Below are 19,290 nucleotides of genomic sequence, written 5' to 3' on the forward strand. Positions count from 1 at the left end.
AAAAATGTAATATCGGAAAATATCTGTATCGGTTTTTTTTATTTTTTATAAGTTACAGGAGTTCTTACTGTATGGTGTGTGAGCTTACCATAATCACAGTAATCCTTAATCATATTCCATCATATTCAAGGACTTTTGCAGAGAAATAGGACAGACTCCAGTGACTTTCAAATTAGAGCACTGCAGAGGGCAGGTGTGTGTGTGTCTGTGACCAGCTGATGCTTTTTGACGCTCGTTAATGTTATAGGCATCATCAAAGCAATTATGCTTCTGCACTGTCAAATAGGCCAACATCTAATCTAAGATTAGTGGGACTCATTCAAATGACCACCAGTGAGTCCGGGGAGTCACTTTATTGAAAACCTAACAACATCACTGTATTATATTAGATTTATTAGATATTATATTGATATTATAGCTATTTAATTTTATTAGCTATGTGATGTTGTTACCTGACAATTAGTTGACTTTTGGTGTAAAAGCCCGTATATATCGGTATCGGTTGATATCGGTATTGGAAATTAGGAGTTGGACAATATCGGTATATCGGTTATCGGTAAAAAAAAAAAGGCAATATCCAGTAGCCCTAATGATAAGTCATTATCTTTATCATAAGCCTAATGAACAGAGACATAACATAAGATTAACATGGTGGTGTCTTTAATCAATCCCTATGTGTAACCTTTGACCTCTTGCTGACCTCTGGCCCTCAGGCCTTTGACCACATCCTGGCAGCTGTTGAAGACATCGCTGGACTGCAGGGATACCACCACTGGAGAGACAAGTAATAACACACTAATGCTATGTTAGCAACATAATGCACTAACAAAACATGTAATGCCACAGCAGCCACACATTATGACACTAAGGTAAAGGTAGTGTAAGTTGCATTTTATTGTTAAAACTGTTGTTGTGGGAATAAGTTAAAGCTCTATATTCTGATAGTATATATTGCTATGTAGAGTGATATCAGTTGAAAAGACCAAAGCACATATTCCCAAAAAGTTAAAAAACTTTAATAATAAATGCTAGTTCATCATAGAACAATAAAAACTGCCAACACATTTCGACCTTTCAGGCCTTCTTCAGGGCATGCAAAAAGGAAAACTCCACAAAACACAAGCCTATATGTAATCATAGATACCATCAGCCCAATACCACTCAGCTGTGGAAAAGGGGTTAACGTAGGTTAACGATGTATAGAAAGAAAGATACCACTAGAGGTCAACAGTCGTGTGTAAAATCAATAGAGAAGCTTTACAATAGAGAAACCCAGAAATACAAGTAATCCAAAAAGTACATACTCAAATAAGGTACACATTAATAAACATTTCAAATACAGTATACAATGATGAAAAAAGAAGAAAACAAGGAACAACAAATCTATAAAAAAAGAGACCATATCAATAGAGTCATTAGACCATGGTACACCATTGCCTGTAGGTCATACAGTATATCCATCTGTTCTCCTTCTCGTTAAAGGGATATTTCACTTTCAAACAGGCCAGTATGAGTCACCAGAACCATGGACGGGTGTTTTTGATGAATCTATCATGGTTAAAATGGAGTTTGAAGTTACAATGGGTTTGTATAGGGGCGTGTCTTATAAAATGAATATCAAATAAATACTTTTAAAACTTTTTTGGAAGCCTTGTTTTTTCAAACTGATCTGACTTTGAATGCTCCCCCCTTTTTAACCAAAGAGCACTTCCTACACTGCATGTATCTTATACAGACTTATACAGATACTGCAGCCCTCCTCCTATGTTTTATTAGTTTTTTCTTCTGATACTGCTATATAGAGTGTTTGTTAAAAGACAGGAGTCTCCCTGTCTCTCCAGTTCTTTAATAAACAGAAAATACATTTTCAGTTAGGCTGCCAATTTCATCCAAACAGGAGAGCATACCCATTTATCAGCAGCAATTTTATAGTGTTCCAGTTCCAATTTTGTCTGCTGCACATTTCTTTGTGTCACCACTTCCAATTTAATTTGTTCATCCTGTATCCTGTGTGAGTTCTCTCTCCTGACTGGATAAAATTGATATTGCGACCTGAAAATGCATTCTCTATTAACTGAAGAGCTGGAGAGTCTGGGAGACTCCTTTTACTAAAGCAAAGATTATTATCAGAATATAGAGCTACTTAGCACTTATTTTAACAACTTACTGCACCTTTAACAACACTGTAACAACATGCTAACAACACTAATACAAGCCTAACAATACATTAACAGCATTCTGAATAACACTCTAACCAGTATTACATTATAACAAATCTTCTTAAAAGAATACCAAAGCATGCTTCTCAGTGTTTCTCAGATCATCAGACCATGAAAGTTACACACTTTTTTAAAGCTGCTGCACTATGTAATACTAGGGATTAACAATGTTATTTTGTCCAATCTGTATGGTATGTTAATACAATATAATTTATATACAATTGGGGTGGTAGTATTGGTCTCCCTGCTCTTCTATTGAGACATATACATCCTGTGTCCGATTTGACACGACTGGTTGGCAAGCCTGAAGGTCAAAATTCAATTTCTCCCCTGAGCAAGCAGGCAGGCTCTCAATGGTAAAAACAGATCAAATGTGTGGGACCATATTTTAGGATTCTGTTCACTCCTCCTCGTCCAAAGCACAGATTTCGTCAGTGCAAAATCCTCTACAGAGCACACTATGTGAATGCTAGGTTGGTGAAATGTTACACCAACGTAAGTGATGCGGGTACGTAATAGATGTAAAGCAATCCCCCTGCAGACCTTGTCCACATGATGTGATCCAGCCAGGCCAGCCCCAAGCTGAATGAATACTGGGTTGAAATATTTGAATCCTTTCAGAAAGCTTTGCGTCAGACAATAGATCCTAACCCTCTTACAGCGATTTTTGGAATTCCAGCTGAGCCCAATTTACCTACTGCTATGCAAGGGAAAATGGACTTCACCTCTTTGTTATGTGTCATACTTCTCAAGCGGAAACATGCCTCTCTTCATTTTATTTTTATTGAGTTATTTTATTCATATTTTGTTTCTGTGACGACCAGGGTTTGTTATTGGGTGGCCGTGGGGTGGGGGTTCGGATATGGGGAAGGGGTGGGTTGAGGATGTGACATGTGAGTGCTCTTTTTTATAAAACAAATTGAAAATCTATTAAAAAAAAAAAAAAAAAAATGTCTAAATGTCTTTCTAAATCTCCCTCTCTCTCTCTCTCCCTGTCTCTGTGCAGATGGGAGCAGTTTGATAAGAACTACCTCAGCAAGTTGTTGTTGAGGCGTTCGGTATACAGGAAGAGTGAACTCTGGGAGGTTTATCAGAAGATCAACTACAGAGACGCTATCAATGTCATCGACCAGGTAATCAGGAAGTTAATATCAATTAATACACCGGGTTACAATGTTTACATATTATAAAGACATAAGCATTGTTTTCCAATTAAATCTGAAGGACATAAAAGAACATGGGAGCATGAGGCTCTCTCTCTCTTATTGTCATTGCTGTGGTGAACCAATGGAGGGCAGTGTTATTCAACACATTGAAGAGAAGTGTACTTCTCTGACACAGGACTTTTAATGACTTGAAATCAGTCTGACATATACAGTATCAAACACAACCTAAAAAAAAAAATCTGAATATTTCAAAAACTTGTCTTCTCTTCTGAATAAAGATCACAAGTCAAGGGAAGGATGGAAATAAAGAGGAGGAGAGAGGGAGCAACAGGGAAAGTGGAGTAAAATGTAGAGAAACAGCTAGAGTGTGAAAAAGAGCACTGTTATCCAGGCCATCATGTAACAAAAAGGTCACATTGTCAAGCCCAGCTGGATGTAGCCTGTAGCTGGATGCAGCCATGCGTCCTCTTGAGAAAGACACTGGACCACTACCTGTTCAAAATTGTCTGTGTACAAAACAACAAAGCTACTGAAAGGCCAAGAATGGACAGCTGTTGCCATAGTTTTGTGTTATAGTGTCCTGGTAAATTAAATGGGTTGGATTAAAATAGCACAAGGAACTGGTTAATAAGAAGAATACATTGTTCTTCCATTTACAGGACAGAACAGGAATTGTGAGGAAAGAGAAGGGGAGTGGAAAAGATGAAAGAAAAACATTTTAATTGGTTTAAAAAAGGTTGAGGTCAGCTCAGCTTTGATTTATGGCTCATCACATCCGTCACGCAGTGACAAGGGTCAGGCATCAGTTTGCAGCTTCACGTCGGCGGCTTCCATAGAAAATGACTTGTAGCCTGTAGCTTTGCGGCCGGCAGTGTGAACACAGCAGAGAGTCAGATCAGTGAGTGAGGTGTGAAAGTGAACCCTGCTTATACCAGAGCAGAGGAATGTGGAGGGAAACTCCAGACAAGACCAGACTTCTGCTGGATTCTTGAAAAAGAAGCGTTGGCCCTCCACTCTTCATTTAGCTCAGGTCACCTCTACTGCCTGATCATTTATAACATACGGTACATATTGTTATGTATTATCAAAGATTAATAACAATTTACACACATACAAATTAATAGCCGTTATTAACTCATTTAACTCTCATAAAAGTCCACTCACCTTCATATTTTCTATGTATTATTATTTTAGATAATGTGTGTGTGTGGGTGTGTGTAGCATGCAGCATGCAACATGAGTTGGGCTCTAACTAAATGTGTCATGACAACATGGAGCCCAGTCCATTGCTATTATGGGATATGTGTGTCTGGTGTTTCGTCAATGGTGTATTTATATAATGCCTTTATCCAAGACGCTTTACAATGATTGTGCATTCACCCATTCACACACTGATGGCGGAGGAAACATGCAAGGCACCAACCTGCTCATCGGGAGCAATTAGAGGTTAGACAGTAACTCTGGTTAGACAGTAACTCTGGGGGAGCCTGGGATCGAACCGAACCGGCCGCTCTACCTCCTGAGCCACTGCCACGCGCGCGCGTGTGTGTGTGTGTGTGTGTGTGTGTGTGTGTGTGTGTGTGTGTGTGTGTGTGTGTGTGTGTGTGTGTGTGTGTGTGTGTAGCATGCAACATGAGTTGGGCTCTAACTAAATGTGTCATGGCAACATGGAGCCCAGTCCATTGCTATTATGGGATATGTGTGTCTGATGTTTCGTCAGGGTAACACCAGAACTATTCTCCATCTGCAGTCTGATTGGCCGCATGGTAACAGATCTCTCTTTCTGTCTATCTCCCTCTCTGTCTCTCTCTCTCTTTCTCTCTCTCTAATAACGCAGTAGTTGATTAACTGTGTGTGTGTGTGTGTGTGTGTGTGTGTGTGTGTGTGTGTGTGTGTGTGTGTGTGTGTGTGTGTGTGTGTGTGTGTGTGTGTGTGTGTGTGTGTGTGTGTGTGTGTGTGTGTGTGTGTGTGTGTGTGTGTGTGTGTAGGGAGGTAATGTTCTGACATCAGCCAGATTGTCTCTCCCATCTGTGGCCAGCAGAGCATCCTTCCCTGAAGTCAACGTTGCCAATTATCTGTAAGACGCACACACACACACACACACACACACACACACACACACACACACACACACACACACACACACACACACACACACACACACACACACACACACACACACACACACACACACACACACACACACTTTAACAATTTATTCATGTCCACATAAAGGAGAGCAAATATTAAAGATACAGTTGAGGTTATATTCACAAAATCATGGCGCATGCCTTCATGATACAATAAGCATGTCACTCAGTGCTCTATGGGTATTACATTACATTACATTACATTACATTACAGTCATTTAGCAGACGCTTTTATCCAAAGCGACTTACAATAAGTGCATTCAACATAGGTAGGCAAGGAAACTACTAATCACCAGAAGTATTAAGTGCATTAATACGTAATATAAGTAATAATACATCAGACTTATATAGCGCTTTTCTTAGTACCCAAAGTCGCTTTACAAAACAGCTTAAAAACAATTTTATTAGGAGCACCAAAAAAAAGAGAAACGTATATATAAAAACAATAAGCTAAGACTAAGAGGAAGAAAGGGAAGTAACAGCGTCTCCGCCATGTGTGGCGGCTGCCAATGAAAGCAGAGACAATACTTTGCCAGCCTTTTTACCTCCTTTTTGGGCATCCCAAGTTGTTACAGCCAGTATGTCCTAGGCTGCCAAATATAAAAACAAATAGTCTGCACATAAATCCCAGCTCTGAGATGGTATGTACAGTAGAAGTGGTTGGTATTTAATCTCTCTCCTCTAGGCTAGGGTCAAAAGTGCATGCTATCTCTAATACAGACACTTCTCTGGACTCTTCATCAATCACAATAACATCTGGTGTATTAGCTGTCAAAGATGTAAAGATGTCTAGGTTATCACAGAGATGAGAGACACACACACACACACACACACACACACACACACACACACACACACACACACACACACACACACACACACACACACACACACACACACACCAAGCACTATAAATTGTGTGTTCTTAGAAGTGTAACGGTTTAATTCAATGTTATATGGTGGTAATTAAAATGGTCCATCCATCCATCCATCTATCTGTATCTATGTATCTATCTAGGCGTGAGAACGGCAGTGGAGTTTGTTTGGACCTGCAGGTCGACTCGGTGGGAGGGGTCAAGGTAGAGGAGGGGACAGAGACACACCATGTTCTCACAAACCTGTATAAACCCAGGAAACGGGTACGTAAATAAGCACACACACACACGCACGCACGCACGCACGCACACACACACACACACACACACACACACACACACACACACACACACACCGTTCTAACTGAAGAGAGTTACACGTGACAAGCAGTGCTGGCTGAGATATCGAGTGAGTGATCCAAGAGACACAGACCTTTCAATGTGCTTCAAATGAATGTATATCTTCAGGTGATGTACTGCGGAGGTGAATTTATTTGAGCACAATGTGAAGATAAACCGATGCTTTGTGTTTCTCACTATTCCTTAAAGGTGGTATGACATCAAAATCAATATTGCCTTAGTTTTCAGGAAGGGGGGTACATGTAAAATATATAATAAAAAAATATAATAATAATTCTCATAATATAATAAAGAATAAATAATAAATATTATTGAACTTGGGTAGGGAAGGGAGCGTTGTAAACGTAAAGTTTGCTTAACCACTTAAATCATATGTTTGACCGGAGTCCCTCAGGGCTCTATACTAGTGTAGTTTCTGTTTTCTGTTATTGTGGGGAAAGCTTTTGCTGAAAATAGCTGATCGACAAGCTTGTCAATCTGATATTTTCTGCAAAAGCCTTCCCGACAATAAGGATGCTGGGGTTTAAGTTGTTAATTGGTGGGGGAAAAAAGCTTCCCTTTCAGTGCGTAAGAGTTAAGTCTTGCCAGTAGGGTTAAAAAAAACACACAATCTAAGATATTTGTGCAGAGATGACTAGGCTGGCAAGACTCAAAACAAGGCAACAATTCACAAGCTGTTTTTAGATAAAAAAGTGTTTAACACAGATTCCCAGGAAACAACAAAGTCTTATGCACACCTGATCAGCTCAGTGACGGTGTGTAGGCAGGGATCAGACGTATAGAATACAGTAAAATGACCCGCACACCGTCTAGACTTGCACAATAAGGACAACTTTATTTACTTCTTCAGGCATCCTGAAGAAGGTCTATTGACCGAAACGTGTCCTTATTTTTTATTCCATTCCATTTCTATGCTGATGATACCCAGCTGTATCTTTCAGTAGCTCCAGACGACCCCTGCGCTCTAGACCCATTGTTGACCTGTCTGTCCAGTATAAAATGCTGGATGAGTGAGAACTTTCTTAAGCTAAATGAGGATAAAACAGAAGTTCTCATAATTGGCTCCAGTGAGCAGAGAGAATCAATAACAAGTAGACTTGGTAACCTGGCTGTAGAAAGTAACACCACAGTAAAGAACCTGGGGGTTATTATCGATTCTGAATTGAATTTTAATGCACACATTAATCATGTCACCAAGATTGCTTTCTTTCATCTTAGAAATATTGCGCGAATTAGAGACTATCTGTCGTTAGACGATGCAAAAACGCTGATCCACGCTTTTGTTTTCTCTCGGCTTGATTACTGCAACGCACTCTACTCTGGCCTGCCAAAGAAAACAACTGACAGATTACAACTTGTTCTAAATGCGGCAGCCAGAATTTTAACTAAAACTAGGATGAGAGAACATATAACTCCAGTTCTAGCTTCACTACACTGGCTCCCGGTTGTTTTTAGGATTGATTTTAAAATTATTTTAATAGTTTATAAAGCTCTAAATGGTCTGGCACCTTCCTACCTCTCTGACTGCCTAGAGAGATATGTTCCAAACCGGGCCCTCAGGTCTTCAAGTGCTGACCTGCTCGAGGTGCCTACAATGACATATAAAAAATACGGTGAAGCAGCATTCTGCTTTTACGGACCGACAGTGTGGAATAAACTCCCATTACACTTAAGACAGGCAGCCTCTGTCGATAGCTTTAAAGCACAGCTCAAGACCTATTACTTCACTCTTGCTTTTAGCTGATTCTTTGGTTGATTTTTAATTCCTCACTGTATTGCCTATTTTAATGTTGTTTTATGCCTTTACTTTTATTTTATTTTATTTTATTTTTGTTTGCTTTATTGTTAAATTGGTTCTAACTGTAATTGTATTCTTGCTCTGTAAAGCACTTTGAGCTGCATTTCATGTCATGAAAGGTGCTATACAAATAAAGTTTATTATTATTATTATTTTGCGTAGTGTAGACGGTGTGCGGGTCATTTTACTGTATATCAAACACAGACTCCCAAAATGAAAAGAGAGAGGGACAAGCACAAAACAAATGATAAAGATCAGCAGGAGCCTGGTAACACCTTTAACATAGGATCTACATCTTATCTGGAAAGAAAATAATTGCCAACTTCCATCTTGACAAATGCACCCTGGCTATGAACCACCTTACATTGTAGTACCCCATGTCTGGCACATATAGAGTGAGTGGAGAACTCTGTAAAGGATATCCTCCTATTAAAGTCATGTTGTACTGTATACTACTCCCCCCCAAATATTTTCACCACGTTGCTTGTAGTGTTGGAGAATCAATGGATTATAACATACACATCTCATTGTAAAAAACATGTCAATGGCAGATTTTTTATGGGTCCTGTTTCATAAGCGTATCGATAAAAGTAACTGTAGGCATTGTTGGGAAGTCTAAAAAAAAAAAGTAAATTTTTTTTTACAGAATAAATTACAGACTTGCAGGTATCTGAAGAATTGGGCTGTTGAAAGATCATATCTGTTCACCAAATCTCTAAAGGAAGCAAATGTGCCGCCTGCATACAGGTTACTAATAGTAATAGTAGGTAACCTAGTTTTAACGATAGTTCTAAAGGGGAGATAAAAGAAGAAGTCCTTTTGTGTGAGGAGATCTTCATCAGTTCAGATCAGGCCATAAATCTCACACAGGGTCATTTTGGACCCAGACGCATTCCAATATCACCTGGTTCGCTGGGATTGAGAGCGGTTCATCAGATAAGCAGCAATAAACCCAGTAAAATGGACATCGTTGTCTTGTTTTAATAGTACCAGTGAACAAGTAGTAGTGTGGACTGCGCCCCGGGCCAGTGTAATAACTGGATGGGGGGGCGCACTATAAATCCTGAACCTATGAACCTATGATTCAAAACATTGCAGGGGACCAGTCGCACAGACACGCGGGGGGTATTATGTTGAAGCAAACACAGGATGTCTGGTTAATTGCTTGGTATTTATAGGGAGAGAGAAGAGAAGAAGGGCCATGTGGGGGTCCATCTGTCCTTACTCCTTAAGTGGGATAGAAGAAACATATATAGCCTATACAGTTAGTATACATCAATGAATATTGTTATGGTGTGCATTCCTGTGAGTGTGCATTCAAGACTTGTGTACTACAGGCCCGGATCGCTGGCCTAGTGGTCCAGGCACTTAGGCTGTAATGTAGCCTGACAGCACATCACAGCGCTGCATTTTCTCCCCATCTCTCTCTTTGTTTCCTGTCCATCTCCACTATACACTATAAATAAATAAAGGCAGAAAAGCCCCCAAAAACGAAAAAATAAAAACTTGTGTACTACATTTATGTTCACTTCTCTCTCTCTATAGTCTAATTAAATACGTCTATGTATGTCTGTGTATGTCAAGCTGTCCTTCTCTCTTCTCTTATGTAGTACCAGTCACATTATAGTCGTCACTTCATGTCGCTGGGCGATCAGGAGCGTCAGGAGAGAGAAGTGTTCCAACGAAACATGACGAGTCGGATGGAGACATACAAATCTGGCCGACACAAACGCCACAAGAAGGACCGCAGCCAGAAGAAGGCAAGACTCTCTTAGTCACTATACTTATACAGTAATAGTAATAGTAATAATGATGATGATGATAATTATTATTATGTTTGTATTATTATTATTACTTAATAAGTGTTTGACTGTCGTTTGTAGCTTGACTGGTTTGACTCTTGTTTCAATAGTTTAACTGTGGCCTAACTATTATGTGGTTTGACAATAATGTAGTAACATCTTAGTATTTTGACTGTAGGTTTTCTATATTTCATTGTAGTCTTGTAGTCTTGCAGGCTGTTGTCTGGCTGTACTTTGGCTGTAGTCTGATTCTATTTTAGCTGTGGTATATGACTGTAGTCTGACTGTAATTAGACTCTGGTCTGGCTGTAGTCTGACTGTAGTTTGGTTGTGGGCTGATTGTAGTTGTCTGCGGTGGCACTGGAGTTTTGAGTGTGATTGAGATGGCCTCACCACACACACACACACACACACACACACACACACACACACACACACACACACACACACACACACACACACACACACACACACACACACACACACACACACACACACACACACACACACACACACACACACACAGTAGACGGGTCTATGTGTTGTAGTTTAAGGAAAACATGTCCTGTATGAGGGACATGAGATGACTGAGTCTCTAACTTAGTGTGTGTGTGTGTGTGTGTGTGTGTGTGTGTGTGTGTGTGTGTGTGTGTGTGTGTGTGTGTGTGTGTGTGTGTGTGTGTGTGTGTGTGTGTGTGTGTGTGTGTGTGTGTGTGTGTGTGTGTGTGTGTGTGTGTGTGTGTGTGTGTGTGTGTGTGTGTGTGTGTGTGTGTGTGTGACGTGTGTGCGAGAGAGAGAGAGAGAGAGAGAGAGAGAGAGAGAGAGAGAGAGAGAGAGAGAGAGAGAGAGAGAGAGAGAGAGAGAGAGGCTAAATTGCCACCTTGCCACAGCAGACAGTTTTTCATTTTCCATTTGTCAGGATGTTTCATGATTACAGTGGAGCCATGCTTTGTTGTGAAACACAAAGAAAGAGAAAACACGCAGCACCATATACAGAAAGAAACAGGAGAGGCTAATTGAGGGTTCTGGTTTTCCTTCTCTTAAGCTGCTGTCAGAACATGTAGGTCTACACAAGTTATAGTAGGCTGATGTAGGGTAATGTAGGCGACGAACATAAGCAGACACAGTGTAACTTAAACTAATGCATATAAAGGATAATCAAAGCTTACTGGAGTGATGTAGGAGAATGGCAGTGGACCTAATTCAAATGACAGGATGTATCCAGTCAATAACTCCATCATCCTAAACAGCAAATGGGTACATTTGCTGTATATCCACATTCTGTGGATTGTTACATCACATCCGATGGATAGTGGCATCGCATCCTATATTTTGATTATTTTATTTCTTGTCTGCACAGAGGAGAGGGTCAGATGCCAAGGAGCAGGAAATGAATGACAAACCTCGGCGCAACGTCAGCTGGCAGGACAAAGGTAACACATGTTCGTTTCTTCTTAAACAATGATCTTTAATCAGAGGTTGGCACTGATCAGGTATAAGCTAGACTCACAAGTCAGTCCCTAAAGGCGTAACTAGAGACTGAGGACAATCTCAGAGCGTTTGGAAAAAAGAATATTGCAGTGCAGAACCAATAAAAAAAAATCCGTCGGGCAATCCGTCATATTGGACCGGTGACAGGATTGGTTTCCAATGCACTACAGTAGGCGTGGGTTTTTAACAACCATTCTCGCCTCTGTTCTAGCAACCTTGCATTTAGAAGTCCCCAGACGTTGTATCGGTAGGTGAGATCTCCTATCATCTTGCAACGTTAGACTAGGTATAAACAGCTATAAAATGTAATTATTATCTCTGAATTGCATTTTGTTCATAGGTATGTGTTCTACTTTCTCCACTCCCTATATCCCCACAGGGATTAATAATATTGTGGCAAGTTTTGCCACAATAAAATACAGCTGAATTAGAAACATGGCGTCTGTACTGTAGATTGATAACCTCTCAAGAACAGATGGGTTCCCAGATTGGTAGATTGTAGACATCAGTGTAGACATCAGAATGAGAAGAGTCAATGTGTTACAGATCCAGTTGTGGTTGCTGTGGAACCAGACGCGGAGGAGAGAGGAGACAACTCTGAGACAGAGAAGGATGAAGATATTGGCATCACCTTTGTGGCCCGGAATGCAGAAACCCCCAAAGAACGTCCCACGTCAGGTGAGAACACACACACACACACACACACACACACACACACACACACACACACACACACACACACCCACGCGCACATGCACGCACAGACACACTCGCACACACAGGGCAGCGTGTTCACTCCAGTAAATGCTTTGATCAAGGTTCTCTCTTTCTCTGGCTTTCTTTTTCTCTCTTTTTCTTTCTCTGCACCTCTAGAGTGGTGTGAAAGCCCCTCCTCTGTCCTTCCGCCTGCCCCCCCTTCCCCCAACCTGCCATGGAAGTCAGGGGGGGAGGCCTCTCTGCCACCCTGTGTCTCAGTGGAGACCAAAATCATCCCTGTGGACCTCCAGCAGGCCTGGAACCAAAGCATCTCGTCCCTAGAGAGTATATCCTCCCCTGGCCCCGCCCCCAGCTCTGTCCTAGCCCTCACAGAGCGTGTCCACCCCCGCCTCAGTGCCCTGGGCCGATTGGTCGGGCAGCGCCCTGCATCCTACACTCAAGGCATCACCATCAGCACAGGCACGGCTATCGGTTCTATCGGGAGCCGAGGACCCAAGCTAGGGACCATGCCAGGGCCCCAAATAGCACAGGGGGCTGCGGCCTTCCTCTTCTCTGGGAGGAAGGAGGAAGAGGAGGAGGAGGTAGGACTACAAACAACAAAACAACAAACAAACAAACAAACAAACAGTACCATCACTTCTAGCAGAATTCATTGTGTGCTCACATAATGTATGTGAGTGAATCAAAACTGTTGATCAAATTCCTTTATAAATCTCTGTACTTGTCTGATCTTATCTATCCATGTCCACCTATTCCATAAGGATGGAGATCTAACTGAGCAGCAACAGGAAGTGCAACCCCTCATGTCCTGCACCCCCGATGACCCCCCTGCTCTTCCTCCGCCCGCCTCAGGCCCAGGTAAGGGGCGGAGTCCACGTGTTTACATGAGGAATCTGGTCACAGCCCCGCCTACCCAACTGTGACACCACCAACACATCACCAGCACTGAGATACAGTTACACCACCGGCTCTCAACTTCTCCTGGTTTCCCAGCACCTGCTTGGGCTAGAGACCAGTCAAGACTGGGCACAGTTGCATAAACTTGGTTTCTGAGCAATCTAAGCATTAGGCAGGTCTTAATTACTCCACTTAGACGAGTCTAATATTAAGACATGGTAGCCAACTAGCCATCCTCCACCCAGGGTAAACTTGAGTTAACACAGGTATCATCTCTTAAGAGATATCTTGGTCAGCCATAAATGTACCCATTTTTGTCATGTCAGGAACATCTGTAAATAATTTGATAATTTATCCTGCAGTGATACAGTTATAATTATTTGTGATGTAGAACGTGACTAGCTAACCAACAAGCTTGCCACATCAGCTAGTTAAACTTCACCATAGCTATTGTTGCTGGGCATTGCTGGCAGCAATGCCCAGCAAGTGTTCCAACTTGTGCTTGCATCTTTTTGTCCAAGATTTCAAATTATTCCTATAAAGACAATTATAAGCGGCAATTTTGAACATTCCATGCACTATAAACACTTTAGATAGTTCTCACAGCTGTATTTTGTTATTTGTATTGAGTAATACATTCAGACTGCTATCACTGCAAGCAAGCATGTTTATTCTTCTTTCATGTCTTATTTAGCCACTCAGTGTCAGTCTAAGTCAGTCAGTCTTAGATTAGACACATTGAGTCAGTTATATGTCAGTTATATGTAACAAGTAAAGTTTATGTAACTGCCCTGGTCATACTAGACCAAGCTAAACTGGCCCCCCAGATTAGACAGGCAAAATGTATACCAGCGATAGTCGGGATCCCCAGGACAAGAGTTAACCCATTCAGTCCGGGAATGCATACTTGAGTCATTTTCGATTTTTAGCTATAACCATTATTTTATACTTTGGGCCATTCAAAAGCTTCTTTTGAATTATTTTGAATTATTTTTATTATTTATTATTTAAAATAAAAAATGTGTGCAAATCTTTGAATATATATGTTTTTACACATTTTCGCAATGTTGTTTTTCAAAAATAGCAGATCTACAAGCTCGAAGCGCTATGAGCTTGTAGATCTGCTATTTCTGAATAGCCAAAGAAATCTTAAAATGACACAGATGTATTCCCGGTCTTTAATGGATTAAGAGCCATCAGCCTGACCTCACCTCAGCCAGCTGCTGCTAACCTTAGCCAGCATCAAATAATACATGTTGTATTCACAACCACTAGAGTGACATACGAACTCTGTCCTACAATGACAAACAACCGAAGGTTCTCCTCTCCCTTCCTCTCCCGTCCCCTCATCTTCTCTAGTGTTTGTCTACAATAGCTCTACGTGAATTTTATCATGCAACACTCACTCCCGACTGTTTGTCTCTCTAAGACAGAGTACTGACTGTCTGGATGGAACTGATTTACATCATCAGTATATACACACACAAAAGGCTGCATAAGAGCACATAAGGAGTCTGCTGTGTGGTGTAGTCTTTTTATTCTAAATTCTAAAGGCTAACAATTAAAAGTGCAGCAGACCGTCATAAGCAGTTTGACTGGACTGTGTGTGTGTGTGTGTGTGTGTGTGTGTGTGTGTGTGTGTGTGTGTGTGTGTGTGAATCCAGTTCATATGGAGATACTATAACAATATTAGTCAGGCTGTTATTTATGTTATTATTATTATAATTCCACTGGTCTTTATGGGCTCTGTTGTCGGTCAGGCTTCATAGACTGCATTGAACTTCAACTTCCTTTAACGCACAACACACACACACACACACACACACACACACACGTGCACACGCACACACAGGAACCCCATGAAGGAACAGAGAAAGATTTTGGCAGCATTGACTGTCTTTCAGCCAGTAAATGTCAGTTTTCTATTTTGTTTTTCTGACAGTCTGTCAAACAAAACACACACACACACACACACACACACACACACACACACACACACACACACACACACACACACACACACACACACACACACACACACACACACACACACACACACACACACACACACACACACACACACACACACACACACACACACACACACACACACACTCCCATGCTCCATCTGAACTGTGTTCTATCCCAGCCCTCAGTGGAACTGATTCCATTCAATTTCATTAGCTTTTCTTGCATGAAAGTTGAAAATGTTATTGCCAAAGCATCACACAATCGTTAAATCAGTTTCTTGATTCTCCAGCAGCCATTTCCATTACAGCCTGTAGTTCATAAAACTGCATATTGTAAACCTGTACTGTGTGTTCATACACAACACTGTCCTTCAGTGACAAATTCTTCATAATTTCACGTAGCCTAGCTGCGTTGAGTAAAGCGTAGCTGTACAGCTTAACACTCAGTGATTATATCCACATGGAAGCCAGTGTGAAAAAGGTCAGTTAGTAAGTGTAAGTGTTAGCCTGATGACAAATTCAAACAATTAACTCAAGATGTCAGTGGAACAATGTCTATTTGTGGGGGATATAGCCTATGTTGCATTATTACATGTAATGAAATGAGACCCTCCAATATTCGAATGACTTGAAATATATTTTATTAAGTTGAGTTTATTCCTGTTTTTGTCCTGTCTCTTCCACCTCTCTGTCCTGCTTATCCTGCCCAACATGGTCCATGTGTTCTGTATTTATTCTCCTACTGCTTCTTTAGTTTCTCACATCACAAGGGGAGAAGACCAAAGTGTATAAAAATAATAATACTTTATTTGTATATATCACCTTTCATACAAAGAATATAGGCCTACTGTAGTTCAAGGTGTGTTACAGTATTGAGAATGTACACTGTAAAAACAATTAAAAACGTTGACAACGGAGCATAAGGAACATTTGTACCATGTGTACGTCCTGTGTCTCATCACTGCCTTTCTCTGCTATTGTCTGTACTGTATGTGTGTATCATTGACTGGTTGTTGTCGGTAATTATTATTTCAGTGTTCATATTAAGGGTATTGTTGTTATTTTAGTATTAATGTTTATTTTTGGTATTGCCGTGTGTGTATGTAGTGAAGCGGCCAGAGATTAGACAGTGCCTAAACAGAGAATGAACTGTCATACACACACCTAACACATGGTGGATAAATAATGTTTGTGTTGTACGGTATATCGTCTCTGCAGGGTGGAAACCTCATATGTCCAAAACTGTTACTTTTCAGGATTCAAATTCAAAAGCATCAAAAGTAGCAGATCTACAAGCTCAAAACGTGTCGCTTCGCGCCGCGTTTCGAGCTTGCAGATCTGCTACTTTTGAGGCTTTTGTGTAACGCTTGTAGTATAATCAAGTAGGGCATTCATTCTGCCCGACAGCAACGATATGATGTATTGCATTACAGCAGTGTTTCTGAACCAGTATGTCGGGACCCATCAGTGAGTCTTGAGATGTTCTGACAGGGTCATGATGGTGTATTCCACTGTATCATGTACCGTACTTGACTTTTATGTTGAGCTTGTTTTGCCAAAGATCTGATCAGCTTCAGTTCATATGTATCTGCCTGTCAGTTATAAGCTTCTGTTAGTTTTTTTCCTTAAAATTCACCATAGCAGACAAATAAATGTGATGCTGAGTGTGGAGTAAATAAAGATTTATCTTTAATGCTTCTGACGCACAGAATGTTCTGACGCACAGAGACAAACAGCAGGAACTGTCTGAGCAATTTCATCGCCTGTCCTTCCACAAGTGTTGTTGGTACATACAGTAGGTGGATACTGGATAGTACATAATTTAGGAACATTCATGGTTATCATTTCTGCTGATATGAAATATAATCCCGGCCTGTTATGACATATTGACCATTTAAAACACACTAGTTCCTGTTGTTTGTATAGGGGACAGCTAATCCAACTATACACATTATCCCACAATCAAACTCCTAAACACACGTGGCTACTGCCTGCTGTGCATGGTGATGATGTCATGTTCCTGACAGAGACTGTTATTAGTGCTAAAACGGCAACAGAGATGTGATGTGACAAGACAAAACAAGTCAAACGTAATTTCATTCACTGTGTTTCACAGGAAAATACATACATGGATGGATACATATTAAATATATAACAACAGTACAACATATCCATATATGAGAGAGTTGAGTCAAAGAACACTGGTTGAGTTGCAATACAGGTTTTGGAAGAGAAGGGAGACCTACTGATTGATTGAATTCTGTTGAATCATAGTTTGTACGCAGCCAGTCAACCTGTTCTGTTTCAGCTAGTTTGTGTGCACTGTCGATAATTTTGAAATTCTGAATTAAAAATGAAAACACACAAAGCCTTTATTTTGAAAGAATCCCTTTTAACTGTGATTCTTGTTGTAACACTTCTGTGGCTTCTTTCCACAGACCTGCCAAATAAATAGGAACTATGTCTGCGTGTCTGTCTGTGTGTTCACTGATCTCTTTCATTCACTCTCTACCTATCAATGGAACGTCACTCAAGTCCAACAATAAAAAAAAAGAAAATCCAGTGTGTTTTTACAATAAAATAATGGATTCCAAAATCAAAACAAATCAACTTTTTTTGTATAGCATATTTAATAATATGAATTCAAAGGAAATACATAACTCTGTCTTAGGCTATAGGACGAATAATAAATAATATGATTGGGATGGTCGGGGTTCAATTCCCTGGCCGGGTCAAACCAAAGACTCCCTGCTTGCTTGAGACTCGTTGGATTGGGGGTAAGTCCCTGCGACATTATTACGTCCGGGGGATATTGTACATTATGGCTGAGGGATGTACGTTTATTTCAAGCCGCCTCACACTACAGAAATGGGAGATAGGCTCCAGCCCTATTGGCCACATTATGGCTACTTTAGTTTTTTAACTCTGGTGAGGGTTTGGTGTGTAGGCCTAAGCCTTTTTGTGTTGAATCAGTTGGAGAGGGAAGAAGCAGAGCATACCCATAAGTAACAACTACAGTACGCAGAATACATTACATTGATTACATTCATATATACAGCCCCTCTGTTTGAACTCTGGAAAACTTCCATAATACAGTGCATGTCTGAAAGTGGCTATAGAGGCACCATTAGGACCAGCTGAGAGGTCCCATTGATGTATTTTCTATGTATTCTGTCAGAGCTCCTAAAATAGGCTGCAGATAAAAGAAAAGTTCAGTTTCTTTCATGAACCACCCTCCCCCTGCCTGTGTGTGTGTGTGTGTGTGTGTGTGTGTGTGTGTGTGTGTGTGTGTGTGTGTGTGTGTGTGTGTGCGCCACATGCACAGTGCACACACACTTCAGCCCCCAGGGGGGCTAGATAGTAGATAGAATGCCTAATGTTTGGTTGGATAAAAGCAATAGTATTTAATTGTGTGCTAATGTGCCATTTAGTTCAAACTACTTGTGGAGCTGCTGCTGCTCCCCCACAGAGAGCTGCCTGATGAAGACCAGGTCTAAAGTTGAAGAGGTGTTGCCTGGGCCACCACACACACACACATGCTCGCACGCACGCAAGCGCGCGCACACACACACACACACACACACACACACACACACACACACACACACACACACACACACACACACTCAGGAGGGTATTTTTTAAATATTTGTGTTGTAGTATACTTATTGTAAAATATATTTAGATTGACTTTCCATTTGTGTATTCGCAGTGGTGTAAACTAAGTAACTAAGTACAATACTCAAGTACTGTACTTAAGTACAATTTTGAGGTATTATTTACTTTATTGGAGTATTTCCAGTTTTCAGTACTTTTACTCCACTACATCTTTGTGCTTTTGGTAC

General features: G+C 40.8%; 1 protein-coding gene across 1 annotated transcript in view; it reads left to right on the forward strand.

Moving 5' to 3' along the window:
- slc9a5 (solute carrier family 9 member A5) overlaps positions 1-17,882 on the forward strand; it is a 39,827-nt gene extending 21,945 nt beyond the window's left edge. The window contains exons 9-17 of the mRNA XM_080416765.1: positions 714-784; positions 3,226-3,352; positions 5,374-5,462; positions 6,554-6,674; positions 10,179-10,328; positions 11,731-11,803; positions 12,408-12,539; positions 12,735-13,159; positions 13,340-17,882. Coding sequence (XP_080272891.1) covers positions 714-784; positions 3,226-3,352; positions 5,374-5,462; positions 6,554-6,674; positions 10,179-10,328; positions 11,731-11,803; positions 12,408-12,539; positions 12,735-13,159; positions 13,340-13,501 — 1,350 coding nt within the window. The 3' untranslated portion in view covers positions 13,502-17,882. The remainder of the gene's footprint in view (positions 1-713; positions 785-3,225; positions 3,353-5,373; positions 5,463-6,553; positions 6,675-10,178; positions 10,329-11,730; positions 11,804-12,407; positions 12,540-12,734; positions 13,160-13,339) is intronic.
- Positions 17,883-19,290: the final 1,408 nt, after the last annotated feature.

This window comes from Gymnoscopelus braueri, assembly GCF_963280865.1.
Source record: "Gymnoscopelus braueri genome assembly, chromosome: 1".
In the NCBI taxonomy this organism is placed as follows: domain Eukaryota; kingdom Metazoa; phylum Chordata; class Actinopteri; order Myctophiformes; family Myctophidae; genus Gymnoscopelus; species Gymnoscopelus braueri.